The sequence below is a fragment of the Labrus bergylta genome, chromosome 12 (genome assembly GCF_963930695.1).
Source record: "Labrus bergylta chromosome 12, fLabBer1.1, whole genome shotgun sequence".
In the NCBI taxonomy this organism is placed as follows: Eukaryota; Metazoa; Chordata; class Actinopteri; order Labriformes; family Labridae; genus Labrus; species Labrus bergylta.
The window spans coordinates 12,058,246-12,076,562 of NC_089206.1; the positions used below are offsets into that span (position 1 = coordinate 12,058,246).

At 41.0% G+C, this 18,317-nt stretch overlaps 2 protein-coding genes across 4 annotated transcripts in view; both read right to left on the reverse strand.

Annotated features, from left to right (window-relative positions):
* Positions 1-18,317, reverse strand: part of LOC109980906 (DDB1- and CUL4-associated factor 1-like) — a 32,973-nt gene that overhangs the window by 9,581 nt on the left and 5,075 nt on the right. Inside the window, exons 2-14 of the mRNA XM_020629462.3 lie at positions 5,730-6,654; positions 4,622-4,742; positions 4,335-4,411; positions 4,173-4,246; positions 3,958-4,071; positions 3,131-3,268; positions 2,358-2,954; positions 1,980-2,081; positions 1,725-1,883; positions 1,310-1,489; positions 951-1,160; positions 607-776; positions 335-459 (exon numbers count right to left, since the gene is read on the reverse strand). Of these exons, the coding sequence (XP_020485118.3) occupies positions 335-459; positions 607-776; positions 951-1,160; positions 1,310-1,489; positions 1,725-1,883; positions 1,980-2,081; positions 2,358-2,954; positions 3,131-3,268; positions 3,958-4,071; positions 4,173-4,246; positions 4,335-4,411; positions 4,622-4,734 (2,059 nt within the window). The 5' untranslated portion in view covers positions 4,735-4,742; positions 5,730-6,654. The remainder of the gene's footprint in view (positions 1-334; positions 460-606; positions 777-950; positions 1,161-1,309; positions 1,490-1,724; positions 1,884-1,979; positions 2,082-2,357; positions 2,955-3,130; positions 3,269-3,957; positions 4,072-4,172; positions 4,247-4,334; positions 4,412-4,621; positions 4,743-5,729; positions 6,655-18,317) is intronic.
* Positions 6,672-11,290, reverse strand: LOC109980907 (protein SSUH2 homolog). 3 transcript variants are annotated; one of them, XM_020629464.3, is made up of 14 exons: positions 11,088-11,290; positions 10,951-11,010; positions 10,793-10,857; positions 10,087-10,191; positions 9,391-9,466; positions 9,077-9,206; positions 8,877-8,937; positions 8,649-8,770; positions 8,498-8,560; positions 8,329-8,411; positions 8,146-8,238; positions 7,884-7,989; positions 7,164-7,271; positions 6,672-7,035 (listed from the first exon to the last, which is right to left on the reverse strand). In XM_020629464.3, exons 2-14 carry the CDS (start codon positions 10,971-10,973, stop codon positions 6,895-6,897), a joined length of 1,176 nt encoding a protein of 391 aa, XP_020485120.2. In that variant the 5' UTR covers positions 10,974-11,010; positions 11,088-11,290; the 3' UTR covers positions 6,672-6,894. The 3 variants fall into 3 exon arrangements, with proteins under 3 accessions (XP_020485120.2, XP_020485119.2, XP_020485122.2); XM_020629463.3 differs by having other exon boundaries at positions 10,951-11,290; XM_020629466.3 differs by lacking the exons at positions 10,793-10,857; positions 10,951-11,010; positions 11,088-11,290 and adding an exon at positions 10,523-10,738.

Consider the following 18,317-nt stretch of genomic DNA (forward strand, 5'->3'; position numbering starts at 1 on the left):
AAATTAAAAACCTTTCAGGAAAATAATACTTGAAATTGTGCCAGCTTCTCAGCAGGGATGGGCACAGGTTGTATGAAACAAACAATAATGAAATTACAAAGCTACTGCCTGTTGTTACTAGTTGTGGATAGTAATACTATTACAAATCCCAATTTTATTTTGCACTTCATTTCTCCTGCAATGCAGCTCCATTGTGTATGTTACTGTTGATGGCAAACAACCAGTTGAGAGGGCCTGAGAGCTACTGTAACATACGACTCACATTCATACTAAAAGGTCAGGGTTTCATTGAACGAAATTGGCTGAAATTGCACCATGCTCTGATACAACCTACCGACAGTGGAAACACTGGATCCTCCCTCATCGAGGACAGCGACAGCCTCGGACAACAACAGCTGGGTCTTTGGAACTACTGTGAGGATACTCAGGATGTCAAGGGCATAACGCACTGTATCGCTCCTACAGGGAAAGAAAAACAATCACAATATCAGACATCAGAAGTCAATAACTAATAGCGGGAATACTTTTACTGCTCTCTATAGAAAAGGAAAAGATAATAGATGACACAATATGAAAGAAGACTTGGACTGGTCGTCCGATCCAAACCTGCCATAGTAGGTCCTCCAGTCACAGGCGATGGAAATGAGCTGCAGGAGGAGCTGAACACATGACAGCTTGTGAAAGACCTCCGCTGGTTCCCAGTACAGCCGGAGTGGGCCATACTCTATTAGAAACTCCATCATTTCCACCACCTGCTCACGGCTGTAGCTGACCGCCTGGAGAACAAGACGAGAACAGTTATGAACACTACCTCAACAAAAAAAAAACTCCTGCATTTTACCTAACCACAAACGCAGCAACTTAACAGAAAATCTGTGCAAACAAATGTCAAACGTATTATGAATTGTGCAATTAAAATAACTCCCACTTATCATCTGCCCTCTGTGTACCTTATAGTAGGGCTGGGAGTGAATGGGGGCGCCCCCCTCTGTGCGCTGCAGGGACTGCTTCACCTGCTCAACCTTGATTGCCAGATGGGCCTCAAAGTATCTTCGCAGGGCCATGCAGGTGTGCTTGGCTGTCTGTCTGCTGGAGAAAATCTCATCGTCACTCAGCAGAGCTCCCTGGTCCTCAGGGTTCAGGATCTCCAGTGTGCTAATCTAGAAATAGTCAGTGTCATACATTAGTGAGAATTTATCGGCCGCTCATTTTATCAGTTCATTTTATTGATATGTTTGCTAAAAAGATACAGATAAGTTTACATGGGTGAGCTGAGGAATACATATGGCAGACAGCTGCTTTGTCCTACCAGATTGACGAGGCGTCGGAGTCCGTCCTGCTTGTCAAAAAGCTCCAGGACGGCACGAAAGGAAAAAGAGATGGAGAAGAACATGGTGGCGTGGCAGCAGCCGGACGCATGTGAGCACTCCAGCAGCCACAGTGTGTAACCAACCACATCTGACAGGATGGAGTGTGGCAACATGCACACCTTGAGAGGATAGAGGACACACCAATGAATGCAAATGTGAAATTGAAACAAAAATGACATGATACTGATGAAATCTAGTGTCATGAACCGATAGATACCTAAACATTTTTGTAACAATGATAATCTGAATGAATATATTTATATTTTAAGAGAATTTCAGGCAGAAATTAAACGAAATGTAACGGTGAAAGAATATTTCAAATGTCATTTGTGGTAAAGCTTGTCTGGTTTGTACCCTCTCCATGGCGTCCTGGTTATAGGCAAGGTAGTAGAGGCACAGTGACACGCCAGTAGCTGCCATTGATGGCCTGGGGATTTCCAGCAACTTCTGAACTCCTCCATGAGCCACAAACTCTGCAGCAAACTTCTTGTGCAACAGCAGAGAAGCCAAGTACTGCAGGAGTGGAGAGGAGACAAGTAGAGAAGTGAGCCTGAGAAACGTTCAGCTTCTGTTGACTACAGTGGGTGGACTGCAGGAGACAGCATTTACCTTGAGAGCTTCAAAGGTGAGCTGCACATCATTGGTCTGTTTTAGATCCATATAATGCATGAGAAGCTCACGAGCTCCCATCTGCATGAACACTGCCAGCAGCTGCAGGTGGGAAAAGGAATGATCAAATTGACAACACATAAATCATCTCGATTTTCTTTATGGAAACCAGAAAACGCCTGTGAACCAAAGTAAGACACACTGGTAACCGTTTCTTGTGTGAAATAGAAAAGATGAGGTATCACATTTCAAAAATGGTTTTAAATTGCATCAGAATAAAACTAATTTCTATTGTAAAAATTAAGGAAGACTGACACCTGCTGGTGAACATTTAACAGGACAAGGATATTTTAAAGTGATCCTCTACATGCTGCTTACCTCCTGATATTCTCCCAGAGGGGTGAGATACTGAAGGATGAGCCTCTGCTCAATCTCTGGGGTCAGAGGGTACAAATGATAGTTGTTGCCGATCACCCAGGGACTCATCTCAGACCAGCTGCTGTTTGAAAGCTCACTAAAGTTCCTTTCTGGATCTGGCAAAGAGAAATTCAGCTTCTGTTTGGAGATCCTTCCGATGTCCCTGTCTACCCTCCTTCTCAGGTAACTGCTGCCATCAGACATGCCTAGCTGAGTCAGTGAACCAGGGGCAGACATGGGCTTCATCATGGTTTTAACAGCCGAGTTGGCACGGCTGCTGGTCTTATGGGGAGAATTGAGACGGAACGAGAGCTCGTTTTCGGGTTCAATGGTTGAGAGGGATATGTCGCCGTCCTCCTCTGGTCCCGCCCCGTCCCTTTCTGCTCCGTTTCTGCCCAGCGTAAAAGGCTTATCTTCAAAGCCTCCGTCAACAGTCTCCTCATCCAGAGGCAACAAAGGCTCTCCCAGTGTCTTCCTGGGGCTCGGCCGTTTGATTTCCCTTTTGTTCTCAGCGTCCTTATCCTGAAGCTCACGCAAACGATGCAGCATCAAAGGCACCTGTCGAAAGTTAAGCATGAAAAATTAGTTGATGTGAAGCTGCTAAATCACACAACCGACGGATTGTGGGCAGACTGGTCTCATCCTTTGCACAGTTCTAAAGTACCTTGTCAACCGGGTCACGTTTTCCAATAAAATAAAGCAGACATAGAAGACTGCAGAAAACTCATACTGACCAAAACAGAGTTCTCCTCTCTGTAGTTGGCTGCAATGTCCTGGTTCTCCATGGCTCCGGCTAACAAGCCAGTGGCGTAGATCCTGAGGGGCTGCTCGGCCTCCTGAGCCCACTTAAACAGCCGTTCCACTATGCCTTCCTGTGAAGAGCAAGCACAGAAGACAGGTTCAATTTATCTAGAAATAAGAATGTTATCCAGAAAGGTCAGGTATTGTGTCTCTGCCAACATGTTGCCAAATAATAATGTATTAAAGCTTGAAATACAGTTTCTAAAGTTCTAAAAAGAATATCCAGTCTTTATTATTTATCACTGATGGACTTATTCAAAAAGAACTCCAAAGACTTTGTAATACTTTTAAAAAAAAAAGAATCAGGTGAGAGTTTATGTTTGTCCTCAAATCAGCTGTCACAGAGAGGCGGTTTAAGTGTTACTGACTCACAGGCTGAACTGTGACAAAACAAACAAAAGTTTACATTTTCAACAACTACAGCAGTTTTGTCTTTATTTGCCTACACATAATGCTTTTTTTTTTTCCCCCCCAAGAAAAACTGAAAACTGGCTCTCCAAATTTAATTTATGACCACACTGTTTTTTTGTTTTTTTTTACCTTAGTATCCGGCAGTGAAAAGTACATGAAAATACATCACTTTATATAGCCTTGACCATTTAACTCAGCAAGTTCTATATCTGTTAAAATATGACCTAATACAGAGTCTTTCTTATTGTGTCATACCAGCTGATATAAACGAGACGCGTAGTTAAAACACGAGTACAGAGGAGAAAAAAAAAGAATGCTTCTCCCTTTCATGAACTCAAAATGGACCCACCTTCTCCTGAAAGACTACAGCTGTCTCCAGCCCAGGCATGATGTTCTGGAGCAGGCGACAAGCCGCTGCATTGAGGGAAAATTCCCTGCTGGTCATCACATAGCTGTTCACCAGCTACAAAGAGGAGAAAAAAAAACACATGAATCATTTTTTTTTTTTAAACTTGGGAGCTAAAAGCTGCCCTTAATTTTGCACGAATACAGTGTCATGCTTACTGTGTTCATAAAGTCGTCATTCTTAAACAGGATCTTCAGCAGGTGCCCTAACACACATTCTGGATCAGCTCTCCCTAGTGGCCGAGAGGGAAATGTCAAAATCATGCACAATATGTAAATTGCCAGTTATTAAGCGATGAGGGGTGTTTTTTGTTTTTGTACCAGGATGTCGATCATCAAAAGGGTCCGGATCGGCTTTGTGGTATTCTTCAGTCTCTTTCTCAACCAGTTCTGAGATTCTGAGCAACACAGAATATGAATACATTTTAAAACCTGTAACCTAGTGGTTAGTGCTAGCCCCATGTACGGAGGCCCAGGTTCAAATCCAACCTGTGGCTCCTTTCCCCACACGTCATACCCAACACTCTCTCTCTCTTTCTTTCTTTCTTTATGACATCTGACTCTATCAACTTTCCAATCTTTAAATAAAGGATAGTATAACTACTTACTTGGTGAGGATGTTAACAAGCTCCTGTGTGCTGCCCTGTTGCTCCCTCTCCCATTGTTCAAGTAGAGCAGTCAGCTCTGCCTTGGAGTCCACACTGGCAGATGCTGACGCCATAGCACAGCCTGTCAGGGTGGCATGCACTTCATTTGGATTTATTTGTCATGAATACATTCTTTACATTTCTATTCACATCCAGGATATAACAGAGCAGGCAACCGTGTGGCATAACTTATAATGATTTAAACAATAACACCACAAACAAAAAACAAGCAAGCCTTTTTCATGTGCTTTATATACTCAGCTGCCAGATGTGTATGCACTTAACTTGAATGCAGGTAGCTATATTGTCGTATAACCCATTAACAATTGTTTAAACTGAGTAAATTAAGTTATCATGGTTATTTTGGAGAATAGTTTGTGGTGCTGAGGGATTATTTCGCCTTGTTATTTCATTTAAAGCAAAGACGGAAACACTTCAACAACAACAACAACAACAACAAAAAACACCTTTTCATGAAAGCGTGTGATGCAAAACTGTTCACTGTGTACATGTGAACCAATCTGTACGGAATAAACGAGACACCGCTTCTTGTATAGTTCACTCTGAAGTCGGGGCAACAAACTGTGTGCAGGTGTTTCTGCCCTCCTGGGAAAACAACTGTCAAAAACTCTTTTACAGTTCAGGTTAAAAAAAATAGACTGAAATCCCGAGCATGCATGTTTTTGATTTGATAATGAACTACTCTCTCAGAGCGATATCTTTTCATGTTATCCTATATTCTCCTAAACCCGACACTTTGTGAAGTCTGCAGGAAAGAGAGAGAGAGAGAGCCTGTTGCGATATTTCGGCTAGCTCGACTGAGGCTCACCGAGGGAAGCTATTCTGTTTAGCTTGCTCACGTCTCCTTTTTAAAGCGTCGTCTTCTCACTTCCCGTTACAGATTACATTTAACATGAAGCGGTCCCCCGACATGCACAGCTTTTCTTTTTCCAAACTCATATCGCACCGCAGCCCACAGAAACCTGCCTGTTCGTGTAACTTAGCACTGAGGTAGAGGCTAGCAGCATCACAGGTAAACCCGACTAGTTAGCTGGCATGCTAACTTTACCTTGTTGTCCCGCTTCACTTCCTTTCCGTTTTGTTTTTTTAACCAAGTCTTGTTTCCACGGATATTAGTTCAGACTTGATCAATTCAAGGTGAAAATCAATTTACCGACCAGTATTTCACAGACAAAGCTTAATGTGCTTTATTATAGCTTTGTGTTCACGGTTTATTATCATTATGGCGAACACGTTCCACACGTCATTTCACGAGCGACGGTCCACTTTTAATGACGAAACTTTCAACAGCAAAACATTGTGAAAATACCATTTATTCAAATTGATAGATAAATACAAAGCAAGTCGGAGATATTGTCGTGTGTTGAGATTATACAAAGTTAGTAATGATTAACATTCATGTTAAAAAAAAGAAAAAGTTTTGCCGTGTGACATCACGTTACACATGTTACTAAAAGTTTAATAATGCAAAAAATATTCAGCATAAAACATTTTGATTTATGATGGAAACGACAACATTACTGACATAAATGTGTAAAGAGTGTATCATTTACAAATTTTTACATGTTATCAATAAGCATTTTCTTTATTAGGTCATGCATACAAAGGAGAAATCCTGCCTGCATATTATCCCATAAAGCATAATACTACCTCAAGATAATACTTGTTATAAATTGGTGCTATACAGAAAACAATTGATCGATTGATACATGGCATACAATAATAACAATGATATTATTATTATTAGTTTAACTTAGTAATAATTGTCTTGTTTATTCTGCTTTTATTTCTCAGTAACATTTGATTCTTATGCATCACTGTGCTTATTAGTTTTATTGTTGTTATGATGTTATCTGTTCTCCCCTGCGCTTATTACTGTTCTCTTCTTTTTATTTTGATTAATTGTGTACTTGTTTTAATGTAAAGCACTTTGTGATGTGTATCTGTGAATGGTTCTATACAAATAAACTTTACTTACTTACTAATCTTGTTTAAGATCACTTATTGAATGGATTTCATTAGTTCCTCTGACTGAATTGGCATCCTTGCTTAAATGGCTTGTTGACCTCTTCTTAGATAAACTTAAAAAAGGTTATATGCCTACATGTCAGGGAACCTCCCATTAATCAGTAAAAAGTGACTTTTAGTAAAACTGCTTAATTTTGATAGCCAATGATCTGGAATTGAATTACCTTTGTATGAAAGCATTTCAATTACATGACAGTACAGCAACAGGTAGCAGGATAGTTATCTGCACTGACTCTGAACTCATTTCCGTACACAAAGTAAACGTGTGATTTCCCTTTCCATGAGTAGGTCACTTTGGTGACGGGGATCAGCTCTATGGTCTGACGCTGAAGACAAAGAAAGGAAATATGAGCATAATACACTGAGGCAAAATTAGGCTTTGATCATGAGTATTTTCTAGTTCATAAACATTTCTTGAAAAAGTAGACTATAAATACATTGGATGCACTCTTACCTGTTGTAGAATACGTGAGCTCTGGCAGAACTTGTTCTGGTGTTCTCTGACGAGGCGCTGTGAAGCATTCACCACTGTAACATCTGGAAGACCGGTCACTGGGTAAACCTGCACAGGGTGATCACTATAATATTAATTAGTGCTCATATTTTACATTACATCCACTATCCACTGCTAATTAGTAAAAGAGCACAATGACAGATTCAGTCCCTGATCAGTGTCACACAGGATGTGTTTTTGTGTGTGGTCACCCGCATACTCGTAGTACTACAATAGCTAAAGCTGCACACATAAAAGAAAATTCAAATGTGCTTTAAGTGACAGTTAAACTTGTGAAGCATCTCACAAGTGTTATGCTGGCTTAGTTCACAGTTGAAGTGGTTATGACAAGGCTGAAACAACCTGTGTTGACACTCTGTACGCCTGTTGGGGAAGGTAAATGTTACACAATTTTAACCACATATGAGCATGCTTGGTGTTGAGAGTCTAATTATCAAGGCTTCAGTCGTCGGTAGGTTTGATCGATCCTTGTGCTATTTGGTGCATGTCATCCCCCACTCTGTCCCCACATTTCCTGTCTCTCTCAAACTTTCCTTATAAATTAATGCAAAAAACCTTTAAAAATTCAATAGAAATAATCTATTGTATCCATTAAAAAAAAAACTATCCTTCCTGACTGAACTTGTGCTTTATGAGTAAGAAAAAAAATCATTTTTTTACCATGTACTGAGTGTCTTTGAAAAGCTCCTTGCCAGACACATTGCTCAGGTTGTCCAACTGCAGTCCACTTGACTGTTCCACAACATAGTTATCAGTGTTGTTGGTCCTGAAATCATGTTCATAAATAAAATAATAATTTGGGTTTATATTTGGTTAACTAGTTGAGATTCCATTAACGTTACAAATCTGAAAATATAAAAAACAATGTTTTTATGTTGTAAGTGGAGTTAGATATTCTTCACAGATGTTGAGGAAACCGCACCATTTCACGGTGAGGTTGATGTAGACCAGAAGCTGTTGTTTTCCATGACATGTGTCACATTGCTTCGATCCTTGCCCGTGACACTGGCTGCAACTGAGAATAATGATAAATAACTATTAGACTCTTCTCTCCTACTTAACACTTTTATTGAATGACAATCAAAAACCAATGGGTTTTACTTACTTTTCCCTCCCTCTGCCACTGCAGCGGTCGCATCGATCATCTCCGTGGCGGAAACCGGATCCATTGCAGACCCAACAAACTTTCTAAAACGAGCAAGAAAGGAATTCTTATGATCACACTCAAGGTCGCAAAAGTTACACTTTCAATTAGGTCTGCAGAAACTACTCACATTTCCAGCACCAGCACAGTTTTTGCAAGGTTTTCTCCCCATTCCCACACAAGCATGGCAGCTCTGTATATGCAATGATTGTGGTCAGGAATCATCTTTAAACACAATCACAACAGCTCTTTATTCTCCAATCATGTTTCAAATGATTTACCTTCAATGAGGATGTGTTGGGAACCTTTATAACCTGCTTGTCATCCACAAAAAAGGTGGGGGATTTTGCAGGAATATCCCACGGCCCTGGTGGAGGTTGGGCAAAGGCATCCACAGGCTGGCCTGATTAAATAAAGAATAAAAAACGTAATTTAAGTGAGCAGTGTCCTGAAACAGCTGACTGAATGAGAAGGAGAATTGCACCCATGTAACAATATGATGGTATTACCATGGTATGGATCATGCTTCCACTCTGTAGATCGTGATTCAGTGAAGGTTTCCAGGCGGTACTAAGATAAAGCATTGGAGGAGAAAACAGGAATATGTATTAAACAGCCACTATAAAACCTTTATTGATTTACATGCTTTTCTTCTGGCAGGTTTCCTAACACACAGACTAACCGATCAGTGCAATAGACCACCTCTTACCCTGTAAGTATTAAATGCATCCATACGGGTGATCACACCATCCTTTGCTGGTGCTGCACTGTAGCAGCATTTGCTGGAGGCAAACAGGACAAACGCATCCCGGGCAGTGTCCTCGCTGATAGACGGGATACTGTAGACAGTGTGAGAATGAGATACAGTATGTCATGGGGTCTGAAACCTTTGATATGAAGTGCAAGTTTTAGTAGTGCACAAAATGCTTAGCTTGCTTTAAATGTTTACAACACATTACGGAAAATCTTTTGCAATATTTTAAACAGCCATGTTGAAATATAAGGAAATGGTTTAAGGCTTACTTCCAATGTGGTTGGTGAGGTCCAGGTTCAGGCTGAGGAACTGGGTAAGAAGGCATTGGAGGAGGTAGAAATCCACCTATAGACATTAACAGTAGCATTGCTTTTTTCTGGTAGCAATCATTCCTATGCTTTTTGTTCATGCAGTATGAGCTCAGTGGCCACTTTATTGGTACACAAATCTTTGATTATTTATGTTTATATTTAATGCTGTACTTTTGTACACTGAGAGCACAGTTTACCAAAGCCATATTCCTTGTGTGTGTAAAAGCATGCATGGCCAATAAAGCTGATTCTGATTCTGAATCAGCAGCTTAGCCATATATCCTCATTTCCAGATTACAATGCTCAATCTTGAGTGAATGTTTCCTCAAACTTTTATGATTTAGTCATGTATTTGTAGTTCTTAGTGGAATTTAACCTTAATGTCAAAGTGAGAGGTGTTTGTATTTTTTTTTTAAACACAAAATTAAGACCTAATGTATTTAGCCTAAATGTTGTTCTCTTTCATAAAAATGTCAACTCAAACTGATGTTTATGAGTAAAATAAATGAGTAGAAAAAAACATTTGTTGGAGAGGCGATGTCCTGGACTGCATTACCCTAAACAGATGTGGTGTACAATAGCAATGTGACTAGGAGGCCAAGTGAAAGAAGACATCAGTGTGGTGAATTGTTTCCTATTTTTACAGTGCTTTACCTCCTCCTCCCGCCACTGTTCCTTCATATCCAGGCACACTGTCAAACATACTGGCCGGAGGAGCGCTGGGGCCCTGGAAGTCTTCTGCGGGTGGGGCGAACATAGCTAAAGCAAACCAGAAGAACCAGTTTTGGTCATGTGTATACATTTAGCCAGAGAGGTGTCAAAAGTATTGACGTTCATTACTCTGGTTACCTTCTCTTAAGTAAGGTAACGAAGTTTTCTTACTTGTACTTGACACCCCTGCATTTAGCTTTTCAAAATGTTATCTTTTAAAGTGTTAATGCATAGAACAAACAGTTTATAAAGAAAAAAAGAGTATTGACTCCAATGCTCATAGCTTTATCTTCTCACAAAAACCAGTTGATAAAGTTTACAGTATAACGCGTCTCTACATGAAAATACCTTAAGACAGAGTCGTGAAGGAATCACTTACCTTGTGCATCATACATGTTATTATCCATCATGCGGTATTTTATAGCAAAACCATAGACTCACAAAACAGGGCTGGGTTGTTTCTAAACACCGTAACTTCTGTAAATGTGGTATCGCTCAGAACGGCAGCAGCGACCGCAGACACCTCACCTAGCCTGAACTACAAAATGACGTCACGGCTATGTGACTGACCCGTAAAACGAGTTTTTAGTTTCAGTTAAATTGGTTAACTCTCTCTTTGAATGAGCTAATACAACTCCATGGATCTTACCTGCCCCCCCTTCTGCTGCCGGGAGGTACCCAGGGTTGGCCACTCCATAATTTGGGTTTTGGTGGCTGCGAATAATGCGAAAACGAAAGTTAGGTCAGTGAAATGGAAAATAAAAAATATGTTAGAAGTGAAACACGCAACATAAATGCAACGCTTACTTCATTATCGGCTGATTCTCCATTAAAACGCAGGAACTCGACTAGAAAGAAGATGACAAACTATCCACACATTCGTGATCTAATCAAGAATAGGGCACTATAACCTATCATCATGTGACAAAATGCTGATCATTTACCTTTTATCATACCCCACCCCCGTGTGCTGGATTTTTATTCCGCTACCGCCTCCTCTTCTTAAACAGGAAAATAAACTTCCCTTTTTGGTGGTCTGTGTTCCGCTTGAAATGAATGCTTATTCTGCTATACACTGGTCTTTTGGGGAAATCAAGTCCATCACTTCAGAGAAGTTCAGAAGGAAAAGCCACCCTTTGCCCCCCGACAAAAAAACAAATCTGTTCAGGAAGTGCGCATGTGACACGTTAAAAAGGAATACACTTACAGTTAAGAATAAAACACAGAGTTCATGATCTGTTACAGGGTTAAATAATTGATTGTGGATAAAAAAACATTGCATAGTTACAAGAAGTTATATAGAGAGTGATTTAAAAAAAAAGTATAAACAAGTTAAAATGCTTAAATATCAGTTTTATGTGAAAAGAAAAGGTTAAAGATGATAAAAGAATGTTTAATAGACATGATTTAGTTCATTCTTTATTGTTAAAAATAAGATTTGTTGATGTGTATCTGTGATCTACTGACTTGTCTGAGTTAGACCATCTGGGAGCGATTGCTTTTGTCTCCGCCCACATACCCGGGCCCTTTCCGAATAGTCAAGTACCTACTCAACCTGGCAGTAGGCAGTAGGCAGTACGTACTATCCGTGCTGTATACTGTTTAGTACCTACTATTCAGTAGGCGCGCACAGTAGGCAGATATTTGTTCCTACTTCTTCTGATTCATTCAGTAAGGAAGTGACGTCATTTACGTTTCGCGAACTGGCCACATCCACCCGTTTTTTTGTTTTGTTTAGCTTTATTCAAGAAGAGTAATGCGCATACAGTCAGGTAAAAAACAATATCACAATGTAAATCAAGTAAAAGACAGATTAAATAACTAATAACATACAGTAGCCTTCATAAAGACAAGTACAAATAAAATATTATATATAAAGTAAAATAAACCAATAAAGACGCATTTAAATAGGGAATTCATTATTTAAATAGAGGGGGAAAGGTTTTAACATAATTCAGACATTTGTTATATTTTCTGTTGTTAATTAAAAGTAGCGATTTCAGTTCAGGGCTTTAACTCTAGATTAAAAATGTATTCCATTAAAACACGCTCGTTTGTTTTGATTTGGAGTCTATGATTTGGAGGCGGACGTGAAGTAACGATTTACGTGTAATTTCGCACAGCATTGTGGGTGGTAAAACACAATTAATTTCCTAAAAGCACGCATCCGATCCATACTGCATGAAACCCGGAAATGCATACTGAATGACCACGAAAGTTCAGTATACTGAAACTCCTACTGAAAAGTACGTACTGCATACTAAGCTGTGACAATTCGGAAAGGGCCCAGGAGAAATCGCGGTGTTTTCCTCATTACACTAAACGCTCTTGATGAGGAAACACAGCTGAATCCCTCTCGTGATTATTTCTCTCCTTTTCCTTTAGTTGGTCATAAACACAGCTAACATGTCCGAAATAACTTACTAACAAGTAAAGAGTTTCATGACTACGTAATTTCGATGTTTGAGTAAGTTTAAAGTTAAGTTTCAGAACAATAAGTTTGCTAGCATACGAGCCCGTGCTCGGAGCCACAGCACAACCCGTAGCTGCGCTGCAGCATGTTCTGTGTGTTGTCTTCTGTGTAGTCTTCTGTTTCACAGGAGTAGGTGTAACGGGGTTTATTGTAGATAATTGAAGTTCGTCAAAATGTATTGCTGTGTTCACTCAGTGTTCCTTTAATTTTCTGAAAAGTTATCTTGTGATCTTATTCCTTTGTGATATAGATTTAATAGACAGTTGTATCTTTCATCTCTATTTATGCAAGGCTCCTTTTATTTATTTGAGAATAGCGCCCTCTTGTGGCGGTGGTGGTAATTATAGAGGTCTGGGATTGTCAGTTGGTCCCCTTGGCTGGCTGACGTTCTCAATTACAGTACGTAATGAAAGCAGCTCCGTGACATGTTGTAAATACTAAGCCATAAAAGGAACTTTAATCATATCAAAGTGCATATAAAGTGACATAGAAGTGTAAACCTTTTTCATATAAAATACTTAAATAAAAATTAAAATAGATTCATGGCAGTTTATGTTACAAAACCAGATTATACATGCAGAAGCAGGGTAAACATTTGTATTAGTGAACTTTTTATTTGTAATAGAAATGTATTTTTAGTTTTCTAACTAAGCTATACGATCACATTGTAAAAGTATTGTAGTGTTTGTCCCCCTTGGCTGGCTGACAATATCAATTATGGGGCTGGAGCTGTGCTGATGAATAAATGCCATGAACCTGAGTTGTCGCGTGATCTCTACAGTCTGCTGAGAACCAGAAATTGAGGGGTTACATGAGGATGTGTTTAAGTTGTTTCATTGTCTTATGTGGTTGGACTCATGCTTAAAAGAAATGCGTGAGGAAAAGATTTATTGCAGAAAAATACTGTTTGTTATTGTAAAAGGAAAAGGTGTATATCCTACCTCCACCTCTATTCATTCTGAAATGTGAAAGATGTTGTAAATGTGTACTTTTGTACATTGTTATATTTCTGTAAACATGTAATTCATTACACTAAACGCTCTTGATGAGGAAACACAACTGAATCACTCGTGATTATTTCTCTCCTTTTTCAGGGGTGTAACATTTTGGAGGCACCGCTGGGATAGCTGTTCAGATGTCCAGTTTCCACAGCCTGTTCGCTGAATTCTGAGCCAGCTAAATCCCCCCATAACCCAGGCAGGTAGCAGTGAGAAAGTTGTTTCTGTGTGAGGACATCAGGAAGCTGGTGGTTAGATACTTCCAGTCAGAGATCATCAGGGACATTAAAGACCTTCCAGTTTAGAGTCATCTCCTGCACAGCTACAGTTGCTCCTGTCCTGTCATCAAAATGACTGCGCTTGAAGAGCTACAGGAAGAGGTGGTAGGAGCATTGTGCACCTTAAATAAAGACAGTTTGCTTGACATTTGTGATTTCCTCGAAATATCCGGCGATCAGGAGCAGATGTTAGAGGAAAATCTCGCTTATCACTGGTGAGTCACATCATGAGGTATTTGGAAAGAGATGAAGTAGCAGAACTAGAAGATGAAGGCATGTCTGAAATACTGTCACTGAAGGACAAAATTATCAATATAGTGAGTGACACAAATAACGACAGTACAAGCAGAACAGGACCTAAGACGAAGGCGTCACAGGAAGAAATACAAGAATCTAGAACTGAAAAGGAACAGCAAGCAACAGCAACTGAGCAGATTACGACAGTGAATGCCATTGCTAATAATCCTCAAGTCAACTCGCAGCCCGTAGTCACTGCACAGCAGCAGCAAAGCTCATACTGGCGCAAAGAGTTCAAGATTTCCGGTCAAATAGGCGAACCAGGCCAAAAAGATAAACTGACATTCTCCAGCCTTGCTCATCAGATTGAGAATGGACTGAACAGGGGTTATCCTGAGGTAGAAATAGTAGATGCTGTTACTACTTCCAGGAGAAGAGCGCCACAGAACTGTACAAGCAGCTTGCTTCAGAAGTGCAGCATAGCAAGGAGACCCCTCAAAGCTTCCTCATGCAGGTCTTGGACCTGAAACAGAAAGTTTTATTTGCATCTCAAGAGTGAGAATCAGGACTTAAGTATGATCCAGTCTTAGTTCAGTGCATGTTTTTGCACACAGTACTTAAAGGACTCCAGAACGATAGTATCAGGATAGACATGCAGCCTCTCTTGTTAGGTACTGAAACATCAGACGTTGCTTGTGTTAATGAAACAGAGAGAAAACATAAAAAGTTCAGTGCCCCACAGCCAGCTAATGTAAGTGTAGTCCAGTCAGAAGAACAGCCACCTGCAAAGGGTTCTGTGAAAGAAGCTAAAGTTAAGGTACTGCCTGAACTATTAACAGAACTAACTGAACTCAAAGCAGGTGTTGCATCTCTTAAAGGCCTCTGCGCAGAAATAGCTCAGATTAAAGAGACACTACAGCAGCCCATGTTGCAGTCACAGTTCTATGCCCCACCTGCAGTTAGATCAGGAAGAGATCCCCAGTGTAGGTGAGGACTTGGTTAGGACTGTATAACTGGGTATGAATGGTGAGTGTTGTTCGGGTGATGTCGGTAAGAACACCAGTGAAGCAGTTTTCCTTCTTGAGTTTCTCCTTTAATCCAATATGTTGAAATACAGCCAAGTTGGTACAGTAGCTGGGCATAGGTAGCTGTTTGTCTGTTAGGATGTGTGAAAGAATATCCGTGTGTGTGTGTGTGTGTGTGTGTGTGTGTGTGTGTGTGTGTGTGTGTGTGTGTGTGTGTGTGTGTGTGTGTGTGTGTGTGTGTGTGTGTGTGTGTGTGTGTGTGTGTGTGTGTGTGTGTGTGTGTGTGTGTGTGCTATGTAGGTGTGTGGAAGAATATCCGTGTGTGTGTGTGCTATGTGGGTGTGTGGTCTGCAAAACAATTAAGGCAGAGCAATCGCTAACGATTAGCGCGCTAATTGCTAACACTAATATCACTTCTACTTCTGAACATAAAACATCAACTAAATCATATACTTCCAGTACTTACTAGGTTCTCATGGACGCACACAATAAAGCACTCAACACAACTGGTGATTCAGGATAGAGATGAAGATCTTTGCCCGGCGGGTTCGGTCTTAATTTCTATCATTTTACACGGGCTTGGGCCAGGCTCGGGCTTGCGCAGTAAATGAGCGGTCAGGTGATGCGTTTCCATTAGTGCGAGAAAGATGTGAAAATGGATGCCGAGGAGGTGAAACGGAGGCTGTCCTTTGGGGATTACGTTTTGGTTGCACCGGCAGAAAAAGCGAAGTCTGAGGTGTGGAAAAGTTTTGACCATGTGCATAATGAGAATAATGAGCCAGTGGGTTATGTGAAATGCAAAAGATGTGGCATTCTGTTAAAGTACGACAGCAAAACGACAGGGAATTCGTCGCTGATGAGGCATGTTGACCGAAGCTGTTCAGTACCTGCCACTAGTGCCCAGGATCAACCTACTATCACATCATTTATTACAGATTCAAAACCCATCCCTGCAAAGGTGAAACAAACGGTGACGGAGAAGTGTGTCAGCTTTTGCTGTAAAGACATTAGGCTTTTTAATGTCGTAAATGGCGAGGGGTTTGAAGAGCTGGCGCAAGAACTAATTAATGTCGGGGCTGCGTATGGGAGGGTTCCCGTAAACTCTGTTATTCCCCGCCATGTGACAATTGCGAAGAGGTGCACTGACATGGCAGAAGAAAGGAGGACAGCTTTAGTACAGAAACTTAAGACTTTGTTGAAGGATGGCACAGTCGCAATGACCACAGACCACGGACAGAGGATTATCGGAAAATTATTTATTTGACAATCACGCCATTTCATAAGTGAGGATATGGAACTGGTGAATAAAACCCTGACAGCTACGATGTTCCCTTTGGAAGAGGCAAAGACGGGAGAAAATATCAGACGGGAGATACTGAAACTACTGGTGACAAAGTTTGGCCTTGATGCTTCCTTAAATTAGCTCTGCGGCCATACCAGAGATTGGACTGCATTGACCATGTCATTAATACGGTACTGCGCCATGGACTCGACATTGCAGAGTTATCCAAAGCCGACGGTGTTCCGGACATAAGAGATACCATTTCTACTGCTAAAGCATTAGTGAGGTACGTTAAACAGTCGGGGTTGGCTGCGCAACTGTCAACAACATTGCTGCAAATGGGAGACACTCGGTTCAGTACAGTGTGGCTCACACTGACTTCTATACAGGCCATTTATCATGAGCTCCATGAAAAGCTGGAGGAACGAGGGGAGAGCGTGCGCATTGAAAAAATAGCACCGGACACGCTGGGCTTTTTGATAGACTTTCTGAAGCCGTTATATGAAGCACAGCGGGAACTTGAGGGAGACAATTATCCAACACTTAATCGTGTGTGTCTCTGGTGTGAGAAACTGAAACGCCACTGTCAGCCCAATGCCCTGGACTCCCCTCAGCAATAATACAGCATAATACAGGACCTCCACAAGATCGCAACATTCCTCTGGCCAAAATTTAACCAGCTGAGAATGTTGTCACAATCAGACAGGAATGCCGTTCATGCTCATGGCTGCAGGTGCACCAGATGTGGAGATTCGAGACCCAGAGGTCTCCGGAGTCCAACCCACTCCTCCTCCCGCAAAAAGAGCGAATTTTGCGGAGTGGGAAAATGTACAGCAAGCTTACTGGGAAGATGACGAGGTCACTCGCTACATTGAAACGGCTGTCATTGAAAATGAACTGGATGTTCTTGGCTGGTGGAAGATCAACAAACCATCCTACCCAAAACTTGCAAAATTAGCCAGATCAGTACTATGCATCCCGGCCAGTAGCAGCAGCAGTGAAAGGGTTTTCAGTGCTGCTGGACGCACCATCAGTGAGCGCAGGACCTCGCTGAAGCCATCTACAGTGGATTCAATAATTTCCCTCCACAAAAACATGTAGCCTAATCTTGGTGAGTAAAGTTTTTTCAAATTATAACTAAATATTTATTGATTATTAAATGCATAATGTAGACGGAGTATATAGGCTAATGTTGGCATTATTCTTTTATTAAATTTCAGCTGCTGTTCACTGTCGTGTTGAGGCCGGCCCAGATTGTGGAGAGAAGTGGCGAAGCAAATCCCGCTGAGCCTTTATCTTTATTTCGTTATTGCCAAATACTTATCTTAGTTTAGAATTTATCTTGATTTAATTTGTTAAGAAAGACAATTTTTTTTTTATGTAGGCCTATTTAGAGTGCTAAAATGTTACGATGTTACAGAGGACTTATTTTATTTCTTTGTTCCAACTTCCAAGTGGCCTATAGCCTACGTTGTTCATGAATAAATGATGTTAAAAAATGTATAAATGACTCTTTCTTGACATAAGGCAAAAGAGCTGGGTGCGTGTGCTCATTTGAATAATGTAGGGCTGTAAACAGGTTCGGGCTTTTAAAAAGCTGTCAATCAAAATGTACTTGTCGGGCTCGGGCCGAATTCTGTCGGGCTCAGGCCTTGTCGGGCCTAACTTTTAAGGCCCGATTACAGCTCTAATTCAGGCAGAGCAGTTAACAAGGAACAGTTAACTCTCAACTGCTTAACTGAACTACATGAGGTGAGTAGAGCTGCACATCGTCGAAGGGGCGGGGCTATGACGTCATCACCCAGAGAGCCTTTCGAACAGCCGCCAATGACGCGTGGTCAGTCTGGGATGGCTGGAAGGCAGATGAGTCAAGCCACTGGT